This window comes from Numenius arquata, chromosome 2, assembly GCF_964106895.1.
Source record: "Numenius arquata chromosome 2, bNumArq3.hap1.1, whole genome shotgun sequence".
NCBI lineage: Eukaryota > Metazoa > Chordata > Aves > Charadriiformes > Scolopacidae > Numenius > Numenius arquata.
The window spans coordinates 17,127,935-17,151,647 of NC_133577.1; the positions used below are offsets into that span (position 1 = coordinate 17,127,935).

The 23,713-nt window shown below is 33.6% G+C and overlaps 1 protein-coding gene across 1 annotated transcript in view; it reads left to right on the plus strand.

The window, feature by feature from the left end:
* The window catches only part of PACRG (parkin coregulated), a 224,297-nt gene that overhangs the window by 96,176 nt on the left and 104,408 nt on the right, over positions 1-23,713 (plus strand). The window contains exon 3 of the mRNA XM_074168706.1: positions 22,265-22,436. Within this exon, the coding sequence (XP_074024807.1) occupies positions 22,265-22,436 (172 nt within the window). The remainder of the gene's footprint in view (positions 1-22,264; positions 22,437-23,713) is intronic.

Here is a 23,713-nt window from a genome sequence, read left to right on the forward strand (position 1 = left end):
TAGCAACTGAAGAAAACAGCATGTGGTTTTTCCTTGAGTCTTTTAAGCCTTTTAGGATTTGTCATTTTAGGACACAGTCTAACTGCACATTTAGAATATTGCAACTGCAAAAGTTATTGTTACCTTTGAATGTTTTTTTTCTCAGACCTGTATTATATTATATTGTATAATATGTATAATATATATAATATTATATATATACATATTATACAAATTCCTTTCTTCATCAGTCACAAAGTTTCATTAAATTATTGAAATATGGATTCTTCAGTGAGTAAAGAAGTGTCTTTCAAGTGTTGTTAATACTAAATAAAAGAAAACACTTGATTTTTGAAACTATTGCAACCCTTAAAGGCTAACTGTCAAATGCATATTAAAGTTACAGAAATCTTACGCTATGCTGAACCCTCTTTTTTAACAATATCAACAATGTTGTTCATTTGATATGGAAATCACATTTATGAAGCTGTTAATTTCAGCTGTTCAGATTTTCAGATGAATTTCAGGCATTTGGGTTTCAGGTGTTTGAAGGTATTAATTTCACAATTTAATTTTTGTCTTGTCACATTCACTGACTGCGTGCTAGTAGTTTTAGAAGAATTTTATTAAGAGGCTGTAAAACCACAAACAGAAGTGAACTAAAGGAAAAATTAGATGAGACTCGCAGAGTATGAAATCAGTTGTGCAGAGTTCTACTGATAGAATTAAAGCTGGCACCTTTCTCTAAAACCTCTTGAATTTCAAAAGCATAAAAAATAATGCTGACAATATTAACTCTCAAAAGGCATGAACAATCAGATGCCTGTCATCTAATGTTTACATCCACATGTGTGGAATAAAATTTATTGAATTAATCTGTTCCTGAAAAATTGGGATATTTTTAATGGTTTGGTCAGCTAGATGTGTACTACCAGATCTACATATTTCCTCTGTCAGTTAATACTATAAATGGCTGGACTCGATCTTAAGGGGCTTTTCCAACCTACGTGATTCTATGATTCTATGTGAAAACAGATGAATCAAAGATAAATCCTTTGGACACAGTAGGTGGTTGGGGCAGGCTGAGGAAAACTAGAGGATCTTATTAGGGGCATTTCCAGAACTGCATCACAGCTAATGAAGATTTTCTGGGGATTGCAGGGCTAAGCATGTGAAACTCTTCAACAAATAAGGTGCTTTCTTCCACTTTGCTCATGTTAGTGGTTTCCTACTTTATCTACCATTTGGAGAGTATTTTATACTGTGAACAGAAATCTTGATGAAACTCCTTTCCTTGCCACCTTCTTTTGTTCACTGTTGAAAAAAAAAGGAAGGAATGTATATAAACATCCATATACTTGTACACATGGGCATTTAGAGGCTCAACAGTGTAATGGTCTTTTGTGTAGTCTGGAATGTACCATGATTATTACTCAAAGATCAAATTGCTTTTGCAATTACAGAGAAATTTGGTCCAATGTCCTATGCATTATTCTCCATCTCTGTATGAGGAGAGAATTAAAAAAAATAATATTTTACAATTTCAGGTGAATTTAAAAGCTACAAAAAAGAGGTAAAGTGAAACTTTCACATACTACCTATTTTTTTACAAGTGACAATATTTAAACACAAATATATGATTTTTATCTTGAGTTTTGAATTGTTCTGTCAAAATACTTAGGTAATTTCAGCCTTCAGAGCCTGAATTTTTATTGAGGCAATGTGTTCAGGAAGCTGTCAATGCAAATATGTTTACAAAGCAGATGTGAATGCAGATAGTAATATGTCACATGAAAAAAATGGAAAGTAAAAATTTAGTCCAAGATAATTTCCTAACTCTGTTTTCAAAATGTAGTGTTTAAATGTGGAAATGTGAAATCACAATTCAGCTATAAAGTTTTGAAGTTTTGAATTGTGTATTTAAATCACCTTTAATATATTTCCATGGTGTTTGTTATAGTAAAAATAACAGGGTCGGGTGACAGAAGTAGATTGTCTATGGTATTTTTCATGTTATGAACTTAACGTGCTGTGATGATCTGGAAAGGAGTAGTTAACTGATCAGATGCATCTGATTCCTTTGATTTACACTGTTAGAAAGCAGTTTTTGTGACATGCTGGTTTGATTCAGCTCTCACAACAGCTTGTAAGAGATAAGGAGATTGTCAGAAATATATTATTGGATGCTCAGGGATTGCTTTTGAAGTTACTCTGAGCTGACAACTAATGAGGAACTTTTTTTGAGAACTTACCCTAAAGTGTAGATAGTTGTTATAGTTATTTTTTGTTTTATTTGTGAACTGATGGATTAAGTGTGGCTTTCTTTGCTGTCTGTCTGTAATGTAAAATCTACCCTACCACCAGCCACATAGTTTGTTAATTCCCCTTTTCTGTTGTTTGGGTTTTTTTTTGTTTTTCCTTGTATCATCTTTACTGTGTGTGAGAGCCAAACAACAGTGTTTTGGCATATTGAAGATGACAGGAAATCTGAATTCAAAACTGAAGTGTTAGTGTGACTGCAGTGAATACGTTTGGCATTACAGCAAAAAATATTTTTTTCCCAAAATGGTAAATACGTTTTCTGAGATAAGCATACGTTTTATGTGGGGAGTCTATAAGGTTATGAAGAAGTTAGTTATAGGTGTTTCTCTTGACAGACGTTACTTGGGATGTATTTGGCTGAAGTTACGTGAAGAAGCTGGTGTTGCCTTTAGATGTGCTTTTTAGTAATCCTTGACTTTTTTTCTTTTTCTTTTTTTTTTTTTTTTTTTTTTTAACGACCTAAGCATGGTAGTTAAGATATTTTTGATACTCACAATAAAATTATAAAATAATGCTGTTGGGAGCTGAAGGCGCATTGACATGGAAAGACCTATTTTTAAAGATTTAGAATTGTCATTCCTATGTATAGGAGATAAGGAAGTAAAGGAAACTATAAGTGAAGGCAGAAGGAATAATACAAATAGCTTCAGTTTCAATGTTCTCACATGTTCTCTTCAGAAGGATTAGTTGTTAAAGAATTTTCTCTCTTCTCATGCTAATGAGTAAATGTATATATTAATGCACTCTCAATGATGCAGAATTTAAGTTAAAAAAAGAAGGCCTTTAACTTGGTTCCTGAAATGTAGACCTGGCTAAATGATTCCAAAAGACTAGGTCTGATAACCCCAGTCTTACTGAGGCAGTTTTGCCCCAAACAGAGGAAGATGAAATGCAATTTCTTATTGTTCTGGTCTCACAAAGAGTGTGAGAGCTCTCAAAATGAAATTTATTAGACTCCATATAAATTTTCAGAAGATCCTGGACTGAACCATGATGGAGCTACTGCTCATGTAAATTTGTCTCCTTTGTACCATGAAATTGGTACATTGGGATATTTCATCAGTTTGGTAGTACATGACAATAATCCATTATTTCAAAATTAGTGGAGCTAATGAGCCTTTGGAATAAGTTGAGGACTTATATTCTGTCCCACTAACAAGTAGTTCCATAGACTTTTCTGTTCACTGAACAAAACTATCACAAATATGATGGTACAATCTTACGTTACTTCTGAACTGTGAAATAGGTATTTGCCGTAGTATACCCTGGGACACTGACTTTACAGGGAATGCTTTCCGGCCTTCCTGTTTAGGTGCCTTTCCCTCTGAAGGAGGATGGAAGTTGAGAGAGGAAATTGTACGTGTCCTCATACTTTCTCCCTAACTTGGAGCCTGGAAGTAGCTAAGAATTATGCAGTGCTGAGGAGCTGGAAGCTATTCTTGTTTCACATGCAATTTGAACTATACCTTGGTCACAGCCTCAGTGTACTAACCAGACAGTTAGTAGACTTAAGAACTTAAGTTTGGTGATTAGAAATCGAAGGATTGGATATTACTGTCACAGGCCTGAAATTTCTCTCTTGTAATTTCGTTTGAGGGCATACTCCACTGGGAGACAAAATACTTCTGAATAGGGATGAGAGAAACTACAATGCTTACAAGTTTGAAATTAGGAATAGACCAAATATTGATTATATAATGCATAAGAAATTTTTATGCAATGAAAAGTATCCTTACAGGCAAACACTGAGGCTAAGAAATTATTCATATCAAGAATCAGAACTGTAATTGTTGGTTAAATAAAATTTTGAAAATTTGAACGAAACAGACATCCTGCTTATAAGCTTCATTTATCAGAGTTGGAGAGGAACATGCTTTTAACAAGCATTTCTTGCTCATTCTTCTGAAGTATCAGTATTAGCCAGTATGAGACATGAGATAGTTTGCTGCTCTGACTCAGAATGGCAGATTTGCATTTCTTTTTTTAAACCTGCTAGCTAGTATCATTTTATCTTTTTCCATTTTTTTCCGCTGTCTCCTTCCTCTTCTCAGAGCTTGTGCACAAGTAACAGTCTTTGGGGTAACAGTGGGTGCCAAACTCCCTGTCTGAAATGGAGACATGGCCTCTCTTGTTTTAGAAAGTAAATTCATTTCTGAAAAGATAGCTCAATTCTTATCATCCTTTGGCTGCCACACATGTTCGGCTTACTTGTGACAATGAACTAGGAACATCAACTGAATTTGCATAGATGACTATTGAAGCTTGAACTAGTGGCTAGTTATTGTTTGGTTATAAAAAAACCAAGCTTCTGTCTCCAGTTCCCATAGATAATTGCCCTAAAAACATGTGCCCTAATATTCTGTTGAAATTCCAGACCTTGCATATGATATGAGATAATTTTCAGTGATTCGAATGGAATAGAATGGTTTTTCACATGAAACTTGATATCTAAATATTAAAAATCTTATTTTGGTCTATTTAGGTATTCTCAAGAAGACATCTTATGTTATAATCATAATGCCATGGGAGATAAAAACAGAAACATCAATCTTAACAGAGTATTAAGTCTGAAATTTGATTATGATCACTTACCTCTCAATGTGTTTAGTTATTTTTAGTTTTCATTGTTCCGTGAGAATACCCATCTCGAATACTTGCCTGGTGTGGTTATATTAAGTTGTTATATCTTAAGGTTTAATTGATCTTTCTGAATTTCATATTATAGGAACAAAGATGTAAGTCCTGTAGCAACCACTGAATGTTCTATCAAATATAATTTGGATTATTCAAATAATGAAAACATTTGTTACTCTTTTTAAAAATTGATTAAAAGGATTTTGAGTAATTATCCATTTATAACTTTGTTGGATTCCTGCAGAAATTTGGATAATTATGTGGCTCTTGAGGTATTGCTAGACCATGTTGATACTTAATGATGGTATGGAAACTAATAAAAAAGAATGTTGTCATAGATTTTCTGTAGTGTTCCAGCAATGTCTATGCACCTTGTTTTCAAGTTTACTTTCCACAGCTCATTTGGCAGCTATTAATATAAAAAATTATCATTTTTTCTATTCTATTTTCTATTCTATTTTCCTTCTTATTTATTATTCTACTTGTTGGATTTACATTACATTTCATATAAATATATGTTCATATTAGCCTTTATGGTACATTTCAATCCCAATTGAGTTTACAAGCAGCCTGGAATCTTATTGCAGTAGGGTAACAAGTAAGAGTTCATTGGCACATAAAACATACTCCCAAAAAAGAAAGTCTATGAAAAAATTGTAGTGATAAGCTTTTGTTTTTAGCTTGTTACACAGCAAAATTAATTTTCTACCCCAATGCTGAGACAATACAGACAGTGCTAATGTACTGGTTTGGGCAAATGCCTCAGCTTAGTCCAAAGAAAGATTCATGTAGAAAAATCTGTCACTGACACACCCACTTGTTTCACTGCATCTTCCAGACTGCAAATTAAGTTACTGAAGTATCATTACAACAATATAAAAATTTATATAGCTATGCAAAAATTTTAGTCAGTTTTTAATAAAATATAACAATATTGAAAATATTTATATAATGGTTAAAAAAATAGATCATAATTTGCATTTTTCTGCATTACATAGCACTATTTTGGTACCTAAGCAGACAGTGGGATACCTTGGGTGATTAAAGCCCAAGAGTAGTGCTACTGCTTTAGCACTCAGTCCATGGTAGCCTGTCTACATTTGGGGTTTTTTTTTCCTATAAAATGAGTGCAGAATTCCTAGTAAGATTCCTAAGGCTAAACTGTACTGCATGGCAAACACACTATGTTATAATGATTGCTAAGGAAGAAAGGATTTCTGTGGAAGAAAAAGCAGAAGGAATTTCTTCATTGTATGATCATTGAGGCTTCTAAAAAATTGAGATTCCCATTGTATTAGTGATGTCTATATATACTTCAGCAGTATGCCTTATCAAGCTCTACTAGGCAAAACCACTGTAATATATTAGCCTAGCTGATCAATATATCTACAAATTCAGTAAACCCAAACTAAGTTGTGATAGTATATTTAGTCTATTATAGATTGCCTTTCAACTATGTTTCTGAACAATAATTTTAAACATGTTTCTTCCCAGTCTAACTATACTGAAACTTACTCAGACTATAGTTTGATTAGGAGATATTCATAACCCAGTATATGCGAAGCTTCTGCACTTGATCATGTTAGCAGTGCCTTATCTAGAACAACTCTATCGACAAATTCTCTTGCATTTTCATCTATTTTTTGAGGAGTTCAGCTCTTACATTAATTTCCTGTATCAAAACCTATCTAGGATACCCGGTATTCAAATAGAAAATCAAATTTCTTAGCTATCTTTGATCCTGGGACCCTTTTAATCTGTCCATTATAATCCGTACTGCAGCAGTGGACTTTTCTACTGATTTCAATGATCCTGCCTTGCTAGTCAGATGTCTCTACTATCATCATTAACTTCATTTTGAAGATTACTCTAGATAGAAGAATACCCTCCATTTACTTTGCATGGTTTTGCAGAATTTATATTATTAGGATTTAATGACTTCTGGATGTTTGTATTTGAGAAAAATTAATTAAATGGATAATGACCAGATCTTAGTTGTCAGTCTCTGCTTTTCAAAGTTACTTTTTTTTCCCTTTAGAGACTTCATAAGAACAATTTCATTAATAGGGCTACCCCAAACTCTACAACGCTATTAACAAACAAAAATACATAGGACCCAAGAACGGAGAACATGACTATAAATTGGACATAAAACCATATCCCCACATAAATCAACTGTTGAGTACTGACAAGACAAATTCGTGCAATGTAGGAGTTACACACAAAACATTGTAAACCAAACCAAAGGGAGTGGCTTATTTTATCTACATTAACTTCCTTTCTCCCCCTATTATATAGTTTTATATCGTATCACCTGGGAACCAAGGGGTATTTTTTAAGCTTGGAATCTTACTTTTATATTTGACATTCGTTTTAGTCCGTTTAATTTTCATGTCCAACTTACTGATATTTCTTATCTGTGAATTAGCTATGGCCAAAAAACTCTCTGAAAGGAAAAAACAAATCACATCTATAAGCATGATTTCTCAATTTTTCTGTGCAAAATTTATTCTTCTGGTCAAAGCAAAAATGGAACAGAATTCCTAGTGAATATAGAAACTCTCTTAAACGCAAAACTCTTAGAAGTATCAACGAAAAATCTTATCAAATAACAATATAAAGATACATATGGAGAATGTATATCAATAGTATAACTTACGGACAGATATACCATGACGTGTTGACCTCCTTGGTATAATTTTTTCAAGGACAGTTTACAAATCCAATGACCTGATCTCATTCCATCTAGTAAAAACTGCATTATAAAAACCTGTTTGTTTCAAATTCAGTTTGCAACACACTGGAAGACATAGTTCATCTTCCACTGATAAATTGAATAGAAAAGACAAAGAACTGGGCAATGATCCTGTGAAATACACTCTGACTTGCTGTACTGTATGATACTGGATTTTTTATAATGTAATTCTTGAGGTTTGCAGTGGTAATAAAGCATAGTGCTAGCAACTCTTTTGCTGTTAGTTATTTTACTTAAGTTCAGTTTATTTTCCACAAAATTGTCTTTGGTTTACACTTTTTATTACTTTCAAAGAAAATCCAAATTCATCCAGAACTATCATTGCCAGAGTCTACTGTTGTTATTGATCTGAGCCTGTGTGGTAGTTTTTCCTTTCCCATAATTTTCAGAAGAGATTTGTCCAGCCTGAAAAAAAAGTTCTTGAGTCCATATGCTGGATGGTTCAAATTTAAAGCATTGCTTTGGCAGATTGGTAGCCGACGAAATAAACTTAGTAAACATGATCCCCATTTTTTATGGGGAGAATTCTAATTTTGAGCTAAGAATGCAAGATCTGGCTGTTTTCTTAATGGCTTCGGCTTTTAAAAGGAATAATTTGGAAAAATTTTTAATTTTGCTATACAAATGAAAATATTTTTATTATCAAAATATATTCAAAATACTATTGTCTTGTCTTCAATTCATTGTCTATTCATGTCTATATGTTAGGATTTTATACTGGCAACCACAGCCACAATGTCTACAGTATGTTCAGACCTTAAGTACATGTACTTTTAAAAATAATATTATACCAACTTCCATAAAGACTATAGATATGCCTACAAAGTAGATCCACAAAATGTAAGAAGGATTCTTGAATCTTTGGAAAATAATTTTGAATTGTTTCTTTGTTGTTTCAAGTATTAAAGAGCACTATTAAAGTACAAAAATGCACTGCACTAATACAATATAAGCAAAGCTATCATGTTTCATAGTTGCAATTCTGATGCATACATCAGTTACACAGAAAAGAGAATGTAGAAGGGCATACCTTACAACAGTTTATGCTTTCTAAATACATACGTCACGTATTACCTTATAATATTAAGCATAAACTTTAATTTTCCTTCTTAAATTTATCTAGACTTTCAATAATATCGACTCTGTTAACAAATTAAAAACCTTTCCATCTATACATTTTCAGCATTACAGGGCATGGGAATATAAATTTTCAAGATAAATTTAGTACTGAAACAAAAGAAGTATAATTAAAGAACATGAAATATATTATACTAAAGAGAAAAAGACCCATACTCTGACATTTAAAGTAGGGTTGCTAGTCATGGTTTTAATTAGAAATTAATCCTTTACCAGCTCATTCAGTTGCTAAGTAAGAATAAGACATTTTACTGTAAGAAATTTTACTTGAACTTTGGCAAATGACCATTGGGTTTACCCTCTGTATGGAAGCTTTCTTATACTTTAAATTTCAAAGTCAATTTTGTCTGTTACTTTCCTAACCCAACAAAATAAAGCCTTCTTTATTGCAGTATGTTTAAATATTTTCCATCCAGATTTCACCAAAACTGAGAAGTCCTTCCAGGGACTTATTCTATTCTGCTAAAATGAATACAGTTTGGAAAGTTTTCTTGAAAGAGCAAATAAATGCTTAAGAAAGCGACCAGAACTACATTCAGTATCTTAAGTCAGTGTTTAATAAACAGCTGTCCCCTTTGAAATGCCACATTTTTATATCCTTAAGTAGATTTGTTATGGGTACCAAATTCAGAAAGATCTGTTGAAATATCTGATTGGTATGAGTATGCTCAGTTATCATAACATGAACATTGTATCCAACATCTGAAGTTGTTTGAGCTGGCATGGCATTTTGCACAGAAATCCAAATGGCTATGACTAGATAAATTATCACAGGTAAATGAATATACCACAAAGAAGTAAATGAATAATTTCAATATTTAAGTTTCTGCTGAATTTATTGGCAACATATGATGTCCAAAAGAAGTCAGTGAATGTATTATGGATGTATTGACTGAAAGTCATCTGAACACTTCTTTCCAACTGTGAAATGCCATTTTCAGTGACACCATTAATGTAACAGTTGATGTAACAGTTGTATTCAATGATTCGTTTCACAGACACCCATGTTAGATGCCACAAGTGACTGTAATCTCCTCCTAAAGGAGGATTTATTTTTAACTTTTTGAGAGTAATATTGTCTAATCAACTCAACTTGCTTAATAGTCTTGACTGATAGACCTGCACCAAACATTTTGCTCATGTATGTTTTGATATGTTTAATAAAATATTAAACAGTTATGCGAGTAGACTTCTATTGATTTATTTTTTTGCAAAAGTATTTGTGTTCTTCACTCCACTTGAGTTTGTGTAAGTCATGCTAACCTCCACATTTATCCTGGAAAGTTAACAGGGTCATAGTATGGCCTTGAGCCTCCACACAGCACTGTTAAATTCGCAGCTAGCGCAGTCCACGGTGTGATTTTTTCCAGGGCTTATTTGCTGAGATAATATTCATCAGTGATTCAAGGTAAGCAACTACTGAAACTATTTGCAATATGCAATTCACAGGCAACCACCCTGTCTTGTACATCAAAGCATTTAGCTGTACAGAAATTATCTCTTCCATACTACTGTGCGTAAGGCTCAGAGAATGACTCCCGCCCTGTTTTAGTTTTAAGTATAGATATAGCTCATCAAATTATCTATTAGTCACACTATAGATTACCAGTTTTGAAAATTATGTGCTAGTGTTGAGTTTTGACTTCTTTGGAATAGCATTGTTTTTCAAAAGGGCAGGGCTTTAACTTTTCTGTGGTAGCCCAATCTGTTTGTTGCAAAATCTGACCTTGAAATTTACAATAATATCCTGGCTATCTTGTTTCATAGTTCACTCTTGAAATAGAGGACACCACCTTCACAGTGTTTGGTATCAGCCAGCAGATGGTGCAGTATTCCATTCCATTTCTGAGGCTCTGTCATTGTCTGGAATTGTTTCATTTAGTACTTGATTCACCTGTCTGCAGTTTACCTTTGGGGACCTTTCAGCATTGCTAGCATATTGTCTCAGGTATTTCATTCCACCAGACCATGACTGAAAAGTGTGAAGTAATTTCAGAGCCATCTTCAGGACGCTTGGAGGCCATGAGACAATGGAATTATGGTGGTTGACCTGATCTTCTTAGACAGTCTTCTGCTCCAAAACCTAGACAGTCCATTCTCCTTCTTAGACACACTTAAAGGCAGCAAGAATGTTTTGGTTTTCCTCTGTATTATTCCTGAAGTTAGTGGAGATTCACACATTGTGGCCCTGCTTTCTCCAACTTGCTTCAGCAAAATTTTGACTGCAGAACTTCTTTGTTCATAAGATGTAAGAGTTGCTGGCCTAGATATACAGCATTCATAGTAACTGTCCCAATACATTTCTGGATTCTGGATGGTTATCTGGAAATGTTCAGGTATTGCTCTTTCCTGGGGAGGAATGTAATTTTCATAGATGGGAAACTGAACAAAATGAGCCTACTGGGCCAGTGGAACAGAATCCCTCTGTACCACTAAATCATTTTAAAAGTCAGGGAATGACTTCCAAGAGTTGTCAGTCCAAAGACAATTGGTTATGCAATTGCTTTGTCAACATATGCCACAAACTCCTTACAGCTTCTTGGTACTTTCTGAAAATCCCTTGGCCTTAAATATCATTAAGGATTTAACAAAAGTTACCCCCTTTAAGAGATCCTGTTAATCAGTACAAAGCTTAATCTAGTTCCTGTAGCTCTGAAGAAGCTGCAAGGTAGACCAGACACTTATGTATGCTTGACTTCATCTTGCTGGAAATGTGTTTTTTCAATTCCAGGAGAGTGAAGAATTCAGATGTTAAAGAAGCATATGCATCTTAAAATATTCCAGTTACTGGAGTAACATTATCCACTCTCACAAAAAACAAGTATTTTTATACATTTCACCATATATAATATTCTAAATAGCATTAAATATTACTGTGATTCTTTTTTACATGAAATACCATTAAAATACATACACTGAGCAAAATGTACCAGGTTCAAAGTAAAGGTTTCTTGAACTCATTGAAATTTGGTTTGTTACTTAGTTATATTAGCTCTAGATATATACAATTAGGAGTCCCGATTAATTGCGTCACCTTTACGTATTTGTTCTTTAATTAAGCTTAATCAGTATGAAAACAAAGTTCAGTTGGGAGCCCTATGCTAGAGCTTCAAAGGAAGTGGAGGAATGTCCAGTAGTTTGTGCATCTTACATTTCTGACTTGATTTTTAAAACGGAATCATTTAAATCTGGCAGGAGATTGACTAGATGTCAGTGGTTTGATTCTTAAACTGATATTGGTGTGTTGATTTCCTCATAGAAGTTCAGCAAATTTGCTGACAGTGATGACTTGCTTTGCCATATTTTATGTAACACAATTTGCTGTGACAAATTATTCTCTCATCTGAACCCATACTATAAATCATTTAGATTTTACTATATGCATTTAAAATACTGTAGATCTTAGCTTCTGTGCATCCATTGGATTAATCATGGAAGGAGTATAACCAAAAGTAGCAAACTTAAATTCACCCAAAATTAGATGAAGTTGCCCACCAACCTTCTATGAGGAGTGCTCCTCTTTGTGACAGCTCAAATAATTTTGGTCAGTTAGCAGGAACTTTTATTTAGCTCCAAAGTAGGCCAGTGTGGCACATTGCAGTGCCAATGTGGCATTAGTATAACCAAAATGAGTCACCAGAGGATGACCTGACCTTCTATTGCAAACACCTTCCTCCTGGAATGCTCCCCTCAGAGAAGATAATATACAAGGTAAGACTCATTCCACTGACAGGCCAAGCAGAGAGCAAGTCTCATAGGGGGAGCCCTGTTCTCACTGTTATCACTTTCCTCCCAGATAAGCCTCATTTTTCATATAAACATAATGAACTTCTCCCCTGAAGCTCTTGAAGAAGACTGTGGTACTAAAGTCCATAAAAATCTTTATCATCTTTCCTTGGCTGGCACTGTATGTATCACTTCAAGTCTTCTTACAAAATGATATTCCACAATTTGGAATGTTTTATGGCTTCCAGAAGATTCAAGATGGTAGTAGTTAGAAATGAGTCACAAAAATTAAATTTAAAAAAGCATGCATTTTTTTTGTGGCTTTAAAAACTTTTATTCAAGAAAGTATCCATATTAGAAAGTAATAATTCTCAATACTGCCTATGTTGTTGACCTTTGTCTCAGGCTGGGCTTTTTACAAATCAGACCAGACTGTTAACTGCAAGTCTTTGAAATAAGAATGACTTCTCCTATATGTTTGCACAGTTATCAACATGATTCGGCCTTAATATTAATCGATGCAATTGCCAAAAGCTGCAGTGTTATAAGTTGCAAAAGTAATTTATAGTTTTTACTTTTTTATCTTGCATTGTATCTTTACCACATTGGTAAATAATTTCACTTTGTCAGCTAATTTCAATTCTTGGCAATATTCCATGAATTCTATCATTCTGAGTAATACTTTTAATTTAAAATTGTTGTGGCCTGTGATAATATACTAAGCAGCATCATTTCTGATAATCCCCAGGGCACTCCACCATTAGCCTTTTTGCTTCTTCTACTGTAACCAGCTTTTAATTCATGAAAGGATTTCCTTTTGCCTCCTGTGGCTACTAACTTAATAATCTCCTGAAAAGGACTCTATTGAAAGCTTTTTGAAATCCTAATTTAATATCTACAGAGCCAGATATCCTTTATCTATTATTTTGTTAACTCTTAAAACTGTGCTTTAGATTGCTTTCAACAAGCTGAATCTGCAGAGTCTACAGATTTCTGCTGTGTCTAGCAAGCCTGTTTCATAGGAGGAAGAGACTTATAAAACATTTAATTTAGTGTTGTAAACCAGCTTCTCAGTTCTTGCAAAACTTCTGAGAAGCATACATTCTTTTTTAAAAATCAACCTGAAAAGTAGGTTGTTCTCATTAAGAGAATTATCGAAATGCTGTGTGAAATCACTAAGATTAACTGTACAATAAGAAATGAATGGACTGAGGACTATGTCTTCCTTCCTGTTTTGTACAATTTTCCTCGCTTAATAATAATGTTATCCACAAATATACAGTTACATTCTTGGAGATTAATAAAATGTGAGGTAAGAAGTTTTCCAATCTTGGTGGTATAGGAATAAAACCTAAAAACTCGCAGATTGGAACAGGTGTATAATAAGTATGAAATTTTTTCCCCTGACAGGGCTCAGAAATTCCCCATAGCAATGCACTTTTGGAATTTGTGAGCAAGGATATACTATGCCTATTCCTGTAAGGAACCATCAGTAACCCCTTTACATTGCTCAGAGCAAAGGAATAATGAGAAAGACTTAAAAAAAGAAATAGCTTAATCACGTTTATATACATAAACACATTTGCTGCACATTTACTTTTGTTGCAAAATGCAACTATTTCCTGTTTGGATCAACTTTGAAACTGCATAACGACTCCAAAGTAAGATATAACTGTAGACTCACCTTAAACCATTTGAAGAAATATCTCTTCTGTTGGGGAGAGTGAACACAGTGCCACTATTTTATTCTATTTATTATGACCATTCTGCCCACTTTCCTACCTAAAGATAAATGTCAAGAGTCAGAAGGTGATAGGAACAGTCTCATAGAATGCTCTTAGAAAAATCACTGTTCTAATTTGTGTTTGAGCCTTTTGATTTCATCATTTTTATTATATTTTTAAAAAATACTGTGTGTGAAAATGCAAATTATAATGTTTAATGACATGTTTTAAAAGCTTCTACAATTTCTAAAGCCATAAACCTGCCAGTTTTTCACTATGCATATGTCTGAAACTTATGACAAAATTGGATGGTTGGACAATTCTAGTTGTGCATTGCAGAAGGTTTTCTGGTATTTTATGCTATAGTTTAATTATTAAAACAAAAGAAATCTTCAGATAGTTGTTTTAAACTTTTCCCACAGACATTTTTTCTGTGTGCCTTTGTCCCAAAGTTTCTGTTTATCTCTAATGTTTCTGTTTTATTTTTATTAAACCGAAAAAAATTCAATTTAGTTTGGCAGAGAGCTTTGCATGAAAAATTGGAAAAGAGAAAGGAAATGAATGCCAAAAAATAAGAAAACACTAGTTTTCCAAATGGGATAGAATCAGTTGACAATCTCTCCTGATTTACCCTTAAAATTAATTCTTGAAAAATAACTTAAGTGTGTTAGGTGTTAGGTTTCACCTTATCAAAATGGTAGCAAACATTCTTTGAGCAAAGGATTAATATTTTTTTCAAAAAAGTCAATTTTAAGTTAGTTTTATACTGACATATTGTATTGTATGTCTTTTGTTGGGATGGACAAACTGGTCCACTCTTGTTCTGATAAAGTTTAAAATGAACTCCATATTGCATGAAGTAACTAGACAAAGATCAATATGTCTCCCTTAAAAAGGTAGTGGGAGACTCTTGCAGCCACCTCCTTATTGTCCTTCTACGTTCAGACTCGTCTTGGAGAGGTAGGGGGTTAATCTCTACCTAGCTTCCCTCCCTTGCCTATTACTGGGACTGTATTATCCTCTTTGCTTTCCTTTTCAGAGAAGAGGTGTCCACTGGTGTCTAATTACATGTCTACAAAATTGGAAGTTTCTTCTTCACAATGATAATCCTTTGTGCGTTCTATAGTTGAAGGAATAGAGTTTACCCTCTGCATCTTGCCGATGACTAAATTGCTGGGGGGGATTTCTTAGATGTTGCAGCTGAGGGTGTAACTTAATCTGCTACAGGGCTACGGGCCCCCGTGGAGTTATTAATTCCCATTCACCTCTCAAAGTAGGTGTATATGATACATATATGATTGCATGGCTATTATAAGTGCAAGTTATTTTTACACATCATGTAATGCTCATATTAGGCAAATAAGAGAGATTAGCAAATGTAGAGAAATAATGCCTCTCTATCTTAATATAAAGTTTCACATTTATTGTGCTTGTGGAACCCTTACAACATATTAATAAATCATGTAAGGAAAAAAAATGAAACAATTGGGTGTGTCTAATAAGGCATCAGCAAGCCTTTGAGCAGCAAGAAGTATGTAACTATATAAGCATACATTCTGAAGAAGTGGAGATACTTTTGTCTGCCACTGAGGTTATCATGTGGTCCATTATTTGCAATTCTCGAGTACATTCCACATTTGTCAGAGTCATGTTTACAGAGCACTTTTCTCAGGGTGCATTCGTCTTCTATTTTTAGTGTTACCCACAAGTTAAAAGAAAGCAATCCTTTAAGTGTAGCCTACAGCTATTTGCTGTATTAGAATAATAGTAAATTTTACATGCTTTCTTAGAAATCAGTTGACTCAGTCTAATGTGGTCCGAATCCAAATAAATGAGAACAAGTTAAAAGAAACCTTAATTTCTTTTACTTCTTTTCAGTTTGGGGTATTCTTATATATTAGTTTGTCCCTGTTACTTCCAATGAAGAATTAATGGGAATAAAATCTGGATACTTTATATTACAGCAATTGATAATAACATGTGAGCTCTCACAACTGCCCTGTGTAGTAGCATTGATGCTTTTCTATCTATACTAGAATATCTCATACATTTAAAATAATATTTACCCTTTTCATATCTGTATCCTATTGGTAGCTCATACTGATTAATTAGTCTGCTCAACTCTTTTTCCTGTCTTACTGTATCACACTGATGAACTCGTATACTGTAGCAGAAATCCATGCTATTAGTCTGTCAATTTAACATTGCATGTCATACTACAAGGCCTATATCTCATAATCCAGGGGTTTTTTGTCATCCTGTTCTTTCCTGTATGATACGCTCTTCCTCCTGTATATTGGCAAGACGTGCCTGATCTGTATTATCAGGGAAGTGTTTATTTATAAAATCTAAATCGAGGCAGTACAATTAAAAAGATTTATGAAAATGCAAGGATAGAATCCCCTCCCCCCAGTAATGTCCTAGATTATCTTCTGGATGGCATAGCTCACAGACTGTTAGAGATTCACGCATGTAGCTCAGAACCCATTTCTTAAATAAAAATTAATTCTTAGGTTGCATTCCTAGGAAGAGACTTCAGGTTGTTTTTTTAGCCTCTCTCTAGCTGGCGAGGAGTTCACACAAAGTTAGACCTTCCTTCTCCTTGCCCCTATTTCTCACCCAATCATTGACCTTCTAGTTATTTAGAGAATAATATGACCTTCTTGACTATTAAATTTCCTCATCTCAGTAACCCTAGTAAGATTAAATTGTCACCTTCAGGCGTGGCAACTGAAAAGAAAAAGTTTTGATTATCAAATGCAGGACCATCACCATTGCTAGTAGCAATTGTTCTCCGAATAATATTTGTGGAGTATGTCTGCTGTAATGACGTAAATTTGAGTATTTGATTTTCAATAACATTACAGAGGTCTTGACCATATCCAGTTCTACCATTGTTGCTTACAGTAGATTATGAATAAACTGACTGCCATATTGCCACATAATTTTGGTCAAACCATTTCTGTTTCAGTCATGCTTCTCATTCATACATATCAAGAATAAGCCAAAAGTGGATGCATTTTATTATGAGTGTTTCCCCATGGAAACATGGATTAGGCAGCAGTGTCAGCTGACAGAAAGCAGTGGGAAAATGAGAGAGAGAGGCAAATGAGGCAATTAGTCTGCAGGGACAATGAGTTGTACTGCTTCATTTTGGAGCTATATGTAGAAGGAACCTCACTGTGCAGATAGGAATAATAGCTAGAAAATAATTATCAATTCTATGCCCCTAAAATGAGAAAGAGAAAAGAGTTTAGAACTACATTTACTTTGAGGTGCACATCATAGTTGGGAACCTTTTCATATCATACTCCAGTGTTTTCAGACTTACATGATATTGTGCTCCAATTTCATTTAAAAGAGCAATAGGACATCAAGATATAGAGAATACTATGGAAAATTGAATTATATCTTGCTATATAAAATAAAATAGAACAATATAGAGATATTGTTTTATTTTATTTTATATAGCAAGATATAAAATATCTTTTCTCAACTATTTTTATTGATGACAGCATTGCTGACACATGATGACAGCATACTCCTGTAACTAACATGGAGGTAATAGGGAATGCAGTAAATTCAAAATTATTAACTATGTAACATTTCTTTGAACCATAAGCATGATATGCAAAGTTGCCATATTAAAAACTCCATCTAATCATGTCTAGAAAATACTAGTGAGCATTACTTGCTCCAAAGTGAAAATTAAATCCAACATTCCATTATGGATCAAGAGACAGATATACTAAAAGCAAGAAACCAAAACCTGTAACACGTACAGGCTTCGTCTTGACTATGGGTAGAGGATATTGGAAGAAAAAAAGAAACCTTGAAAGAAGGTTGAAAGAAATATTGGAAAAAACATAAGAAAGGAAGCTCAAAAATGAGACCATTCGAGAATGTTTCTACTTTTCTCTTTCCATTAACCTAGAAATTAGAGATGAATTATTTGGTGTAGAATGGGAAACAAATCTTAAAAGGTACTATGATTTTACCAAAGAATCCTCACAAAATCTTTACAATCTTTACAAAAGCTCCTTATCAAATCAACAATTCCAGAGTTTCTTTTACTATCCTAATTTTAATGCCTTAGATACTAAGACATTGAATGAGTACATAAACAATTAGATATTATGTTTCTGGCAGATCAAATCCAATTTTTGGATAATCATATCAAAGACATATAGTGTTATGTAATCAGTTGTGTGAAATGAGATGGAAAATTAAGTTGTTCGTGTATTGTAAATACTACCTTCTAAAACTCAGGTTTGCCTTATAGTTTACCAAATTACTTTAAATATGATTATTTAAGAAAGGCCAATAACATCCTTCTTTTCAAGCTTTTAAGTTTTTTCAAATAGCTTGCTTTCTTCATCTAACAGGCAGATTAGCCACGAAGCTTATTTTTGCTATTTACAACCTAGTCTCTTTATCTGGGTTTTCATTATCTCAGCAGACTTGACTCTTATGATGATGCTTCATGGGAGCAGATTTTCTGCTGGACAAATTAACTGTGATACTGTCATTAGTTTCTTCCCACATTGTGTGTTGGTTATACATATTGATAAAACAACAATTATAAATTGTTTGTTGCTTCTTTTTCACCTAGGGAGCTTGTAGTATACTTCAAGTTTCAAGAAACTGAAGGTTTTACTGATGATAATACAGTTGATTTTATTTGTGATCATATTTTACGATAATATATCAATTTTTATCAGCTGGCCTCTAAAAGTTCAGAGCCTGGGTTCTCACAACTTACAAACCACTAGTACAGAAGTTTGTAATAATTATTGTGAGATTTCTCCTTAAAATCCATAGTTGCAGCATTATTGTCAGATGTGGACAAGTTTTACCAAGAATTTGCACTTTAATCAGCATTTTTTGTGGGTGGATGTGAAAAACAAAAGAATTTTGTGGGCGTAAACAGAAAAATCACATTTTTCTCTGAACAGCTGTATAATAGCCACTTTTAAAAGCTAAATAGTAAACACAGAAGGAAAGAGTTTCACAGCATAGAATGTAAGGCAAAATATTTCTGGCTTCCATATTGTAGGAGTTATTATAGTGCACAAAATACTAAGTAAAAATTGACTGTATGCTTGGACAGCTGACACTTCAAGAAATGAGTTATAAATCAGAGTCCTTTTCAGCGCCATACCAGTTGCCAACCACTTATGGTTTTGGAACTAATTGAGAAGTGAGAAGTACACACAAATGCTTTATGATCTACAGCTTCTCATACCTACATTTTGTAGAGATTTTTTTTCATAATAAAGCTTTTGTGTCATGTATAAAAATCAGATTTGTTTTTAAACCCAGAAATCATATTCACCTTAAAGTTAATATTTCATTCATATGTATATATGACATATAACTGTAAGACAGAATTGGTAGATGGTAGATAAAGGTAATATCTTCTATTGACTAGCTATTATCACTGAAAAACATTGACAAGCTTTGGAACACGTAAGCTTTCTTTATATCTGAAACAGAAAAAGCACATTTCAAGGGCAAAGAACAGCTGAGAAAAATTGCTCAGAGTATCAGAAATATCACATCTGTGAGAAGAAAGATAAGTGGTAGATACAGTTAGAGGAGATATTAGTGAAGAGTGGGAGAAAAGAAATGAGAGATTCTACTGTATGTGTTTTAAGCAAAATGGTTGCAAGTCCTGATTTAATAGTTTAACACAGATGCGTATGCATCAAGGCTGTTTTTCCATGGAAATAGTTTGTAATTTTGAAAGAGTTGTCAAAATCCCATGTAAGGAGGTGTTTTTCATTGTGAAACACCCCTATCCCAGTTTTAAAAAAAAGCCCACACATTACTAATTGTATCTCTCTTTTTCACATATTCAAGATTTCCCCAGGCACAAGTAGCTATAGCAGGTTTTATTTTCAATTTTCTGAAACTAGAACACTGAATAACAAAAAATGCAATCTAATAATCTTATAAACTACAATTTAAAAGTTAAAAATATTGAAGGACATCTTATTGTTCTATTGACAGAGAGCAGGAAAAAATTGCCGCTGCTTAGTCTTGCTTTTTTTGTCAAGGATTTTTTGACCACCTGCCCATTTCTTACCTCATACAGGTTTCTCACTGTAATGAACAGTTTGGCCTCTGAGTTAGACTTGTCACCAGAAGTTTGTAGTTGCTGTATTGTTGTCTTCTGTTCTCAGTGACTTTGGGGGCCAGATTCTTTCACAATGTCACAAGTATTGTCTGTAGCATGCTGAATGTCCTCAAGAAATAGAAACCCCATCAATTTAGGAATTTAAGTATCTTCCCATTCTTGTTTTGTAAAGATCTTCATATGTGGTTGCTTCGTATAGTTATTTTTGAACATTCTCACTAGTTGACCCTGAAATATTTACCCTAAAATCATCTGATAAAGGTGTTTTTCCTTATGAAACAAAAAGCCAATAAGTAAAAGTTACAGAGAAGCCATCAAATACGGTGTTGTGAAAATTAGAAATGTGAGTTTCATTTTTTTCTTCTTCTGCATGGTTCATTACAGGGACTTTATTTCATACATGTGGGTGAATAGATATTACACAATTCTTTTTAGTCTCCTATAAGAGATATGTAAGTATGTAATTGGCAATACCTCTGCCAATAGTGAGATGCTCAAAGCAAATGTAAAGGACTTACTTTCAAATATCCATTCCAATTAATTTTCATTTATCATGAATGGACCAGTTTCAACATGAAAGACTGAAGCAGTTAAGTCAGTAGCTAAGATGCACAGAACCAGGATTCAGATCTGCTCAGAGTCAAGCAGGGAGGAAAGTGAATCATGGTTGCAAACAGGAAATGTATGTCTGCTACTTGCTGACTGTAGGATTTACACAAGAAGTGTAAAACCCAAGTTCAATTCTTGGCTGCTTTATTTCAGGTTTTTCTTCCACAATTCACATGAGAATGTGATTACTGGCCCTAAATTAAGAGCTGGGTATTTGTTTGCTTAACCTGACAAATTTTTTTTAGCATATTTGGAGCTTCAGCTCGGTCTATGTGACAAAGCTTGTTAGATGTGAAGGAGGCAGCATCTACCCAATTCCAAAATATAATCTCACTGGAAAACTGGGGTAGCAGCTAAGCAGTGTTTTAGAGATGGAAGTGGATGCCTAAAGAGATGAACTCTTCTCCAAGTGATTTTGAGGATCATATTCTGATCAGAGAAAGTGCTTTGCTGTTGAATCACTTCTTAGCTGTATTCAGAGCTTTGACAGCCTGAAGGCAACTTCTGGTTCTCTCAGGCTGTCCTGAGTGTATGTAATGTCAGAGTGCTGATGGGCAGAAGAAGGAAATGGAAGAAAACTAAGAATGCAAAATCCCTCACAAAGTCTATAACTTGGGAAGGTTAGCACATTTTGTATTTTAGAATTGGAGGGAGGTTCCCATTAGAAATAGGTACCTAATTTCTTTAACTTTTTTTCACAGTAGACACCCATGGAATTTCTTTAGAATTCTGCTCGTGAAATGAATAGGAAATAAAATTAGGTCAATATTCTAGAAAGTTGGGAATTCTGTACAAATATTGATATTTGTGCTGTGCTGGATATTTGTTGGTTACAGGATTCTTTCTCTTATTTGTTCTTTTTAGTGTCCAAGTGAAGATGTAAATATCAGATTTTTCTAAAATAAACAGAATATTATTCTTAAAATGGCTGGGTTTATTCCTATGGGTAACTTACAGAGTAAGGTGTATAAGCAATAATATCAGAATCTGGTACTGATGTATCAAAAAGTGAAAATATATGGGAGCATATTCATTTTCATTCTTCTCTTTAGGTTTAATATTTCTGGGTTTCAGTATCTGGCCATAAACCTTATTTGAGACTTAATGATATTCTGCAGTGATACAAAATGAATTATTATTTACTACCTGTGTAGATGGCATGAGTTATCTCTTAGCCTGATCACATTGTAATAGTATTGAAAAATTGCATTTATTTGTTTACTTATTTTGTATTTTCAGGTAGAGATTGAAAAACTGGATTATCATTACTATCTCCCTTTGTTTTTTGATGGGCTTTGTGAAATGACGTTTCCGTATGACTTTTTTGCCCGTCAAGGAATCCATGACATGCTGGAACATGGTGGAAACAAGATTCTTCCTGTCATTCCTGAGCTCATTATCCCAATAAAAAGTAGGTGAACATGTGGGGAAAAAAAAAAAATCCCTAAAATTGCATTTATATAGTGTAGATTTTTGTTAAGTTGCTAATTAAGCAATAAAACATGACAGACTGTACATTTCATGAAGATTTTGGGAAACATGAGTAAATTGTAAGGTATAAGGCCAGAAAGCTTATGCCTTCAGTCACCTGGTAAGTGCAATAATCCAGAAGAATATACTGGTTAGTGCTTTTCTTTTACAATGTGGCTCTTGGGCTTTGAAATGTGAAGTGACATTTTCTTACCTGATTTTGTATACTTATTATTTAAATCCATTACTGTATAAATCAATTAATCAAAAATGACAGGAGAAATCAACAGGTGAAGCAGGTGTTTCTTTTTGTCCTTTTGTTTATTGTACAGTTGTCATATTTATTCACTAGATATCTTTTCTGTCATCATTCTCATTACTTTGAATTTACAAATATCTATCTAAACTGGGAGTTCTGCTAGTTCTGCTATCTAAACTAGTCACTGGGAGTGACTAGTTAATGTTATATGTAAAATTTTGGCATTTAAGAAAATATAAATTTTGAAGTTTTTATATATGCAAACATGTGAACAGTAATAAATTATTTTAATACAATTATAATACCACTAAAACTAAAATTTCTATTCTTGAAACACCTAGTCTTTCAGATATAATGTTTTGTCCTTCCCTTACCCTTTAGATTGGTACCTCAAGGAGATATTATTCTGAGCCATCATCCTTCTTTAGTTAAGTATTATGATTCTTAAATCTGCATACTACACCAATACTAATAATTGCTCATATTAGTTAAACTTGGCTTCTGTTTTATCGTTGGTCGGTAATGGTATCATTGCTGTCCTTTTTCCTATTTTCCTGAGGTGATTCAGCATCCATGCTGATAGAGAAAAAAATGGACTAATTGTATTTGTGATGCAGAATGAATAGATTCAAATACAGTTTTGGAAAAGGGGAAAGGGAATGTATTTTAGAGCCTGATAATACTGAAATAAGAGTGTTGGGAGGGTCAGAATTGTGGCTTTTTCATTCAATTTGTTCTCCGTTTAAAAAGATTAATTATAGATGTCATTATCTCTATTTTACTGTAAATTTGGAAAATGTCAAAAGGAATATATAATATTCAGAATGGTTACTCTGTAAGTGACACTTGTGAAAGGTTATGAAAACAATGTTACATTTTTTTCTCTCTTAAATGGAAACACATAAATAGAGAAATCATGTAATTTTTTTAAAAACTGTATTTCCAACAACATCCAGATA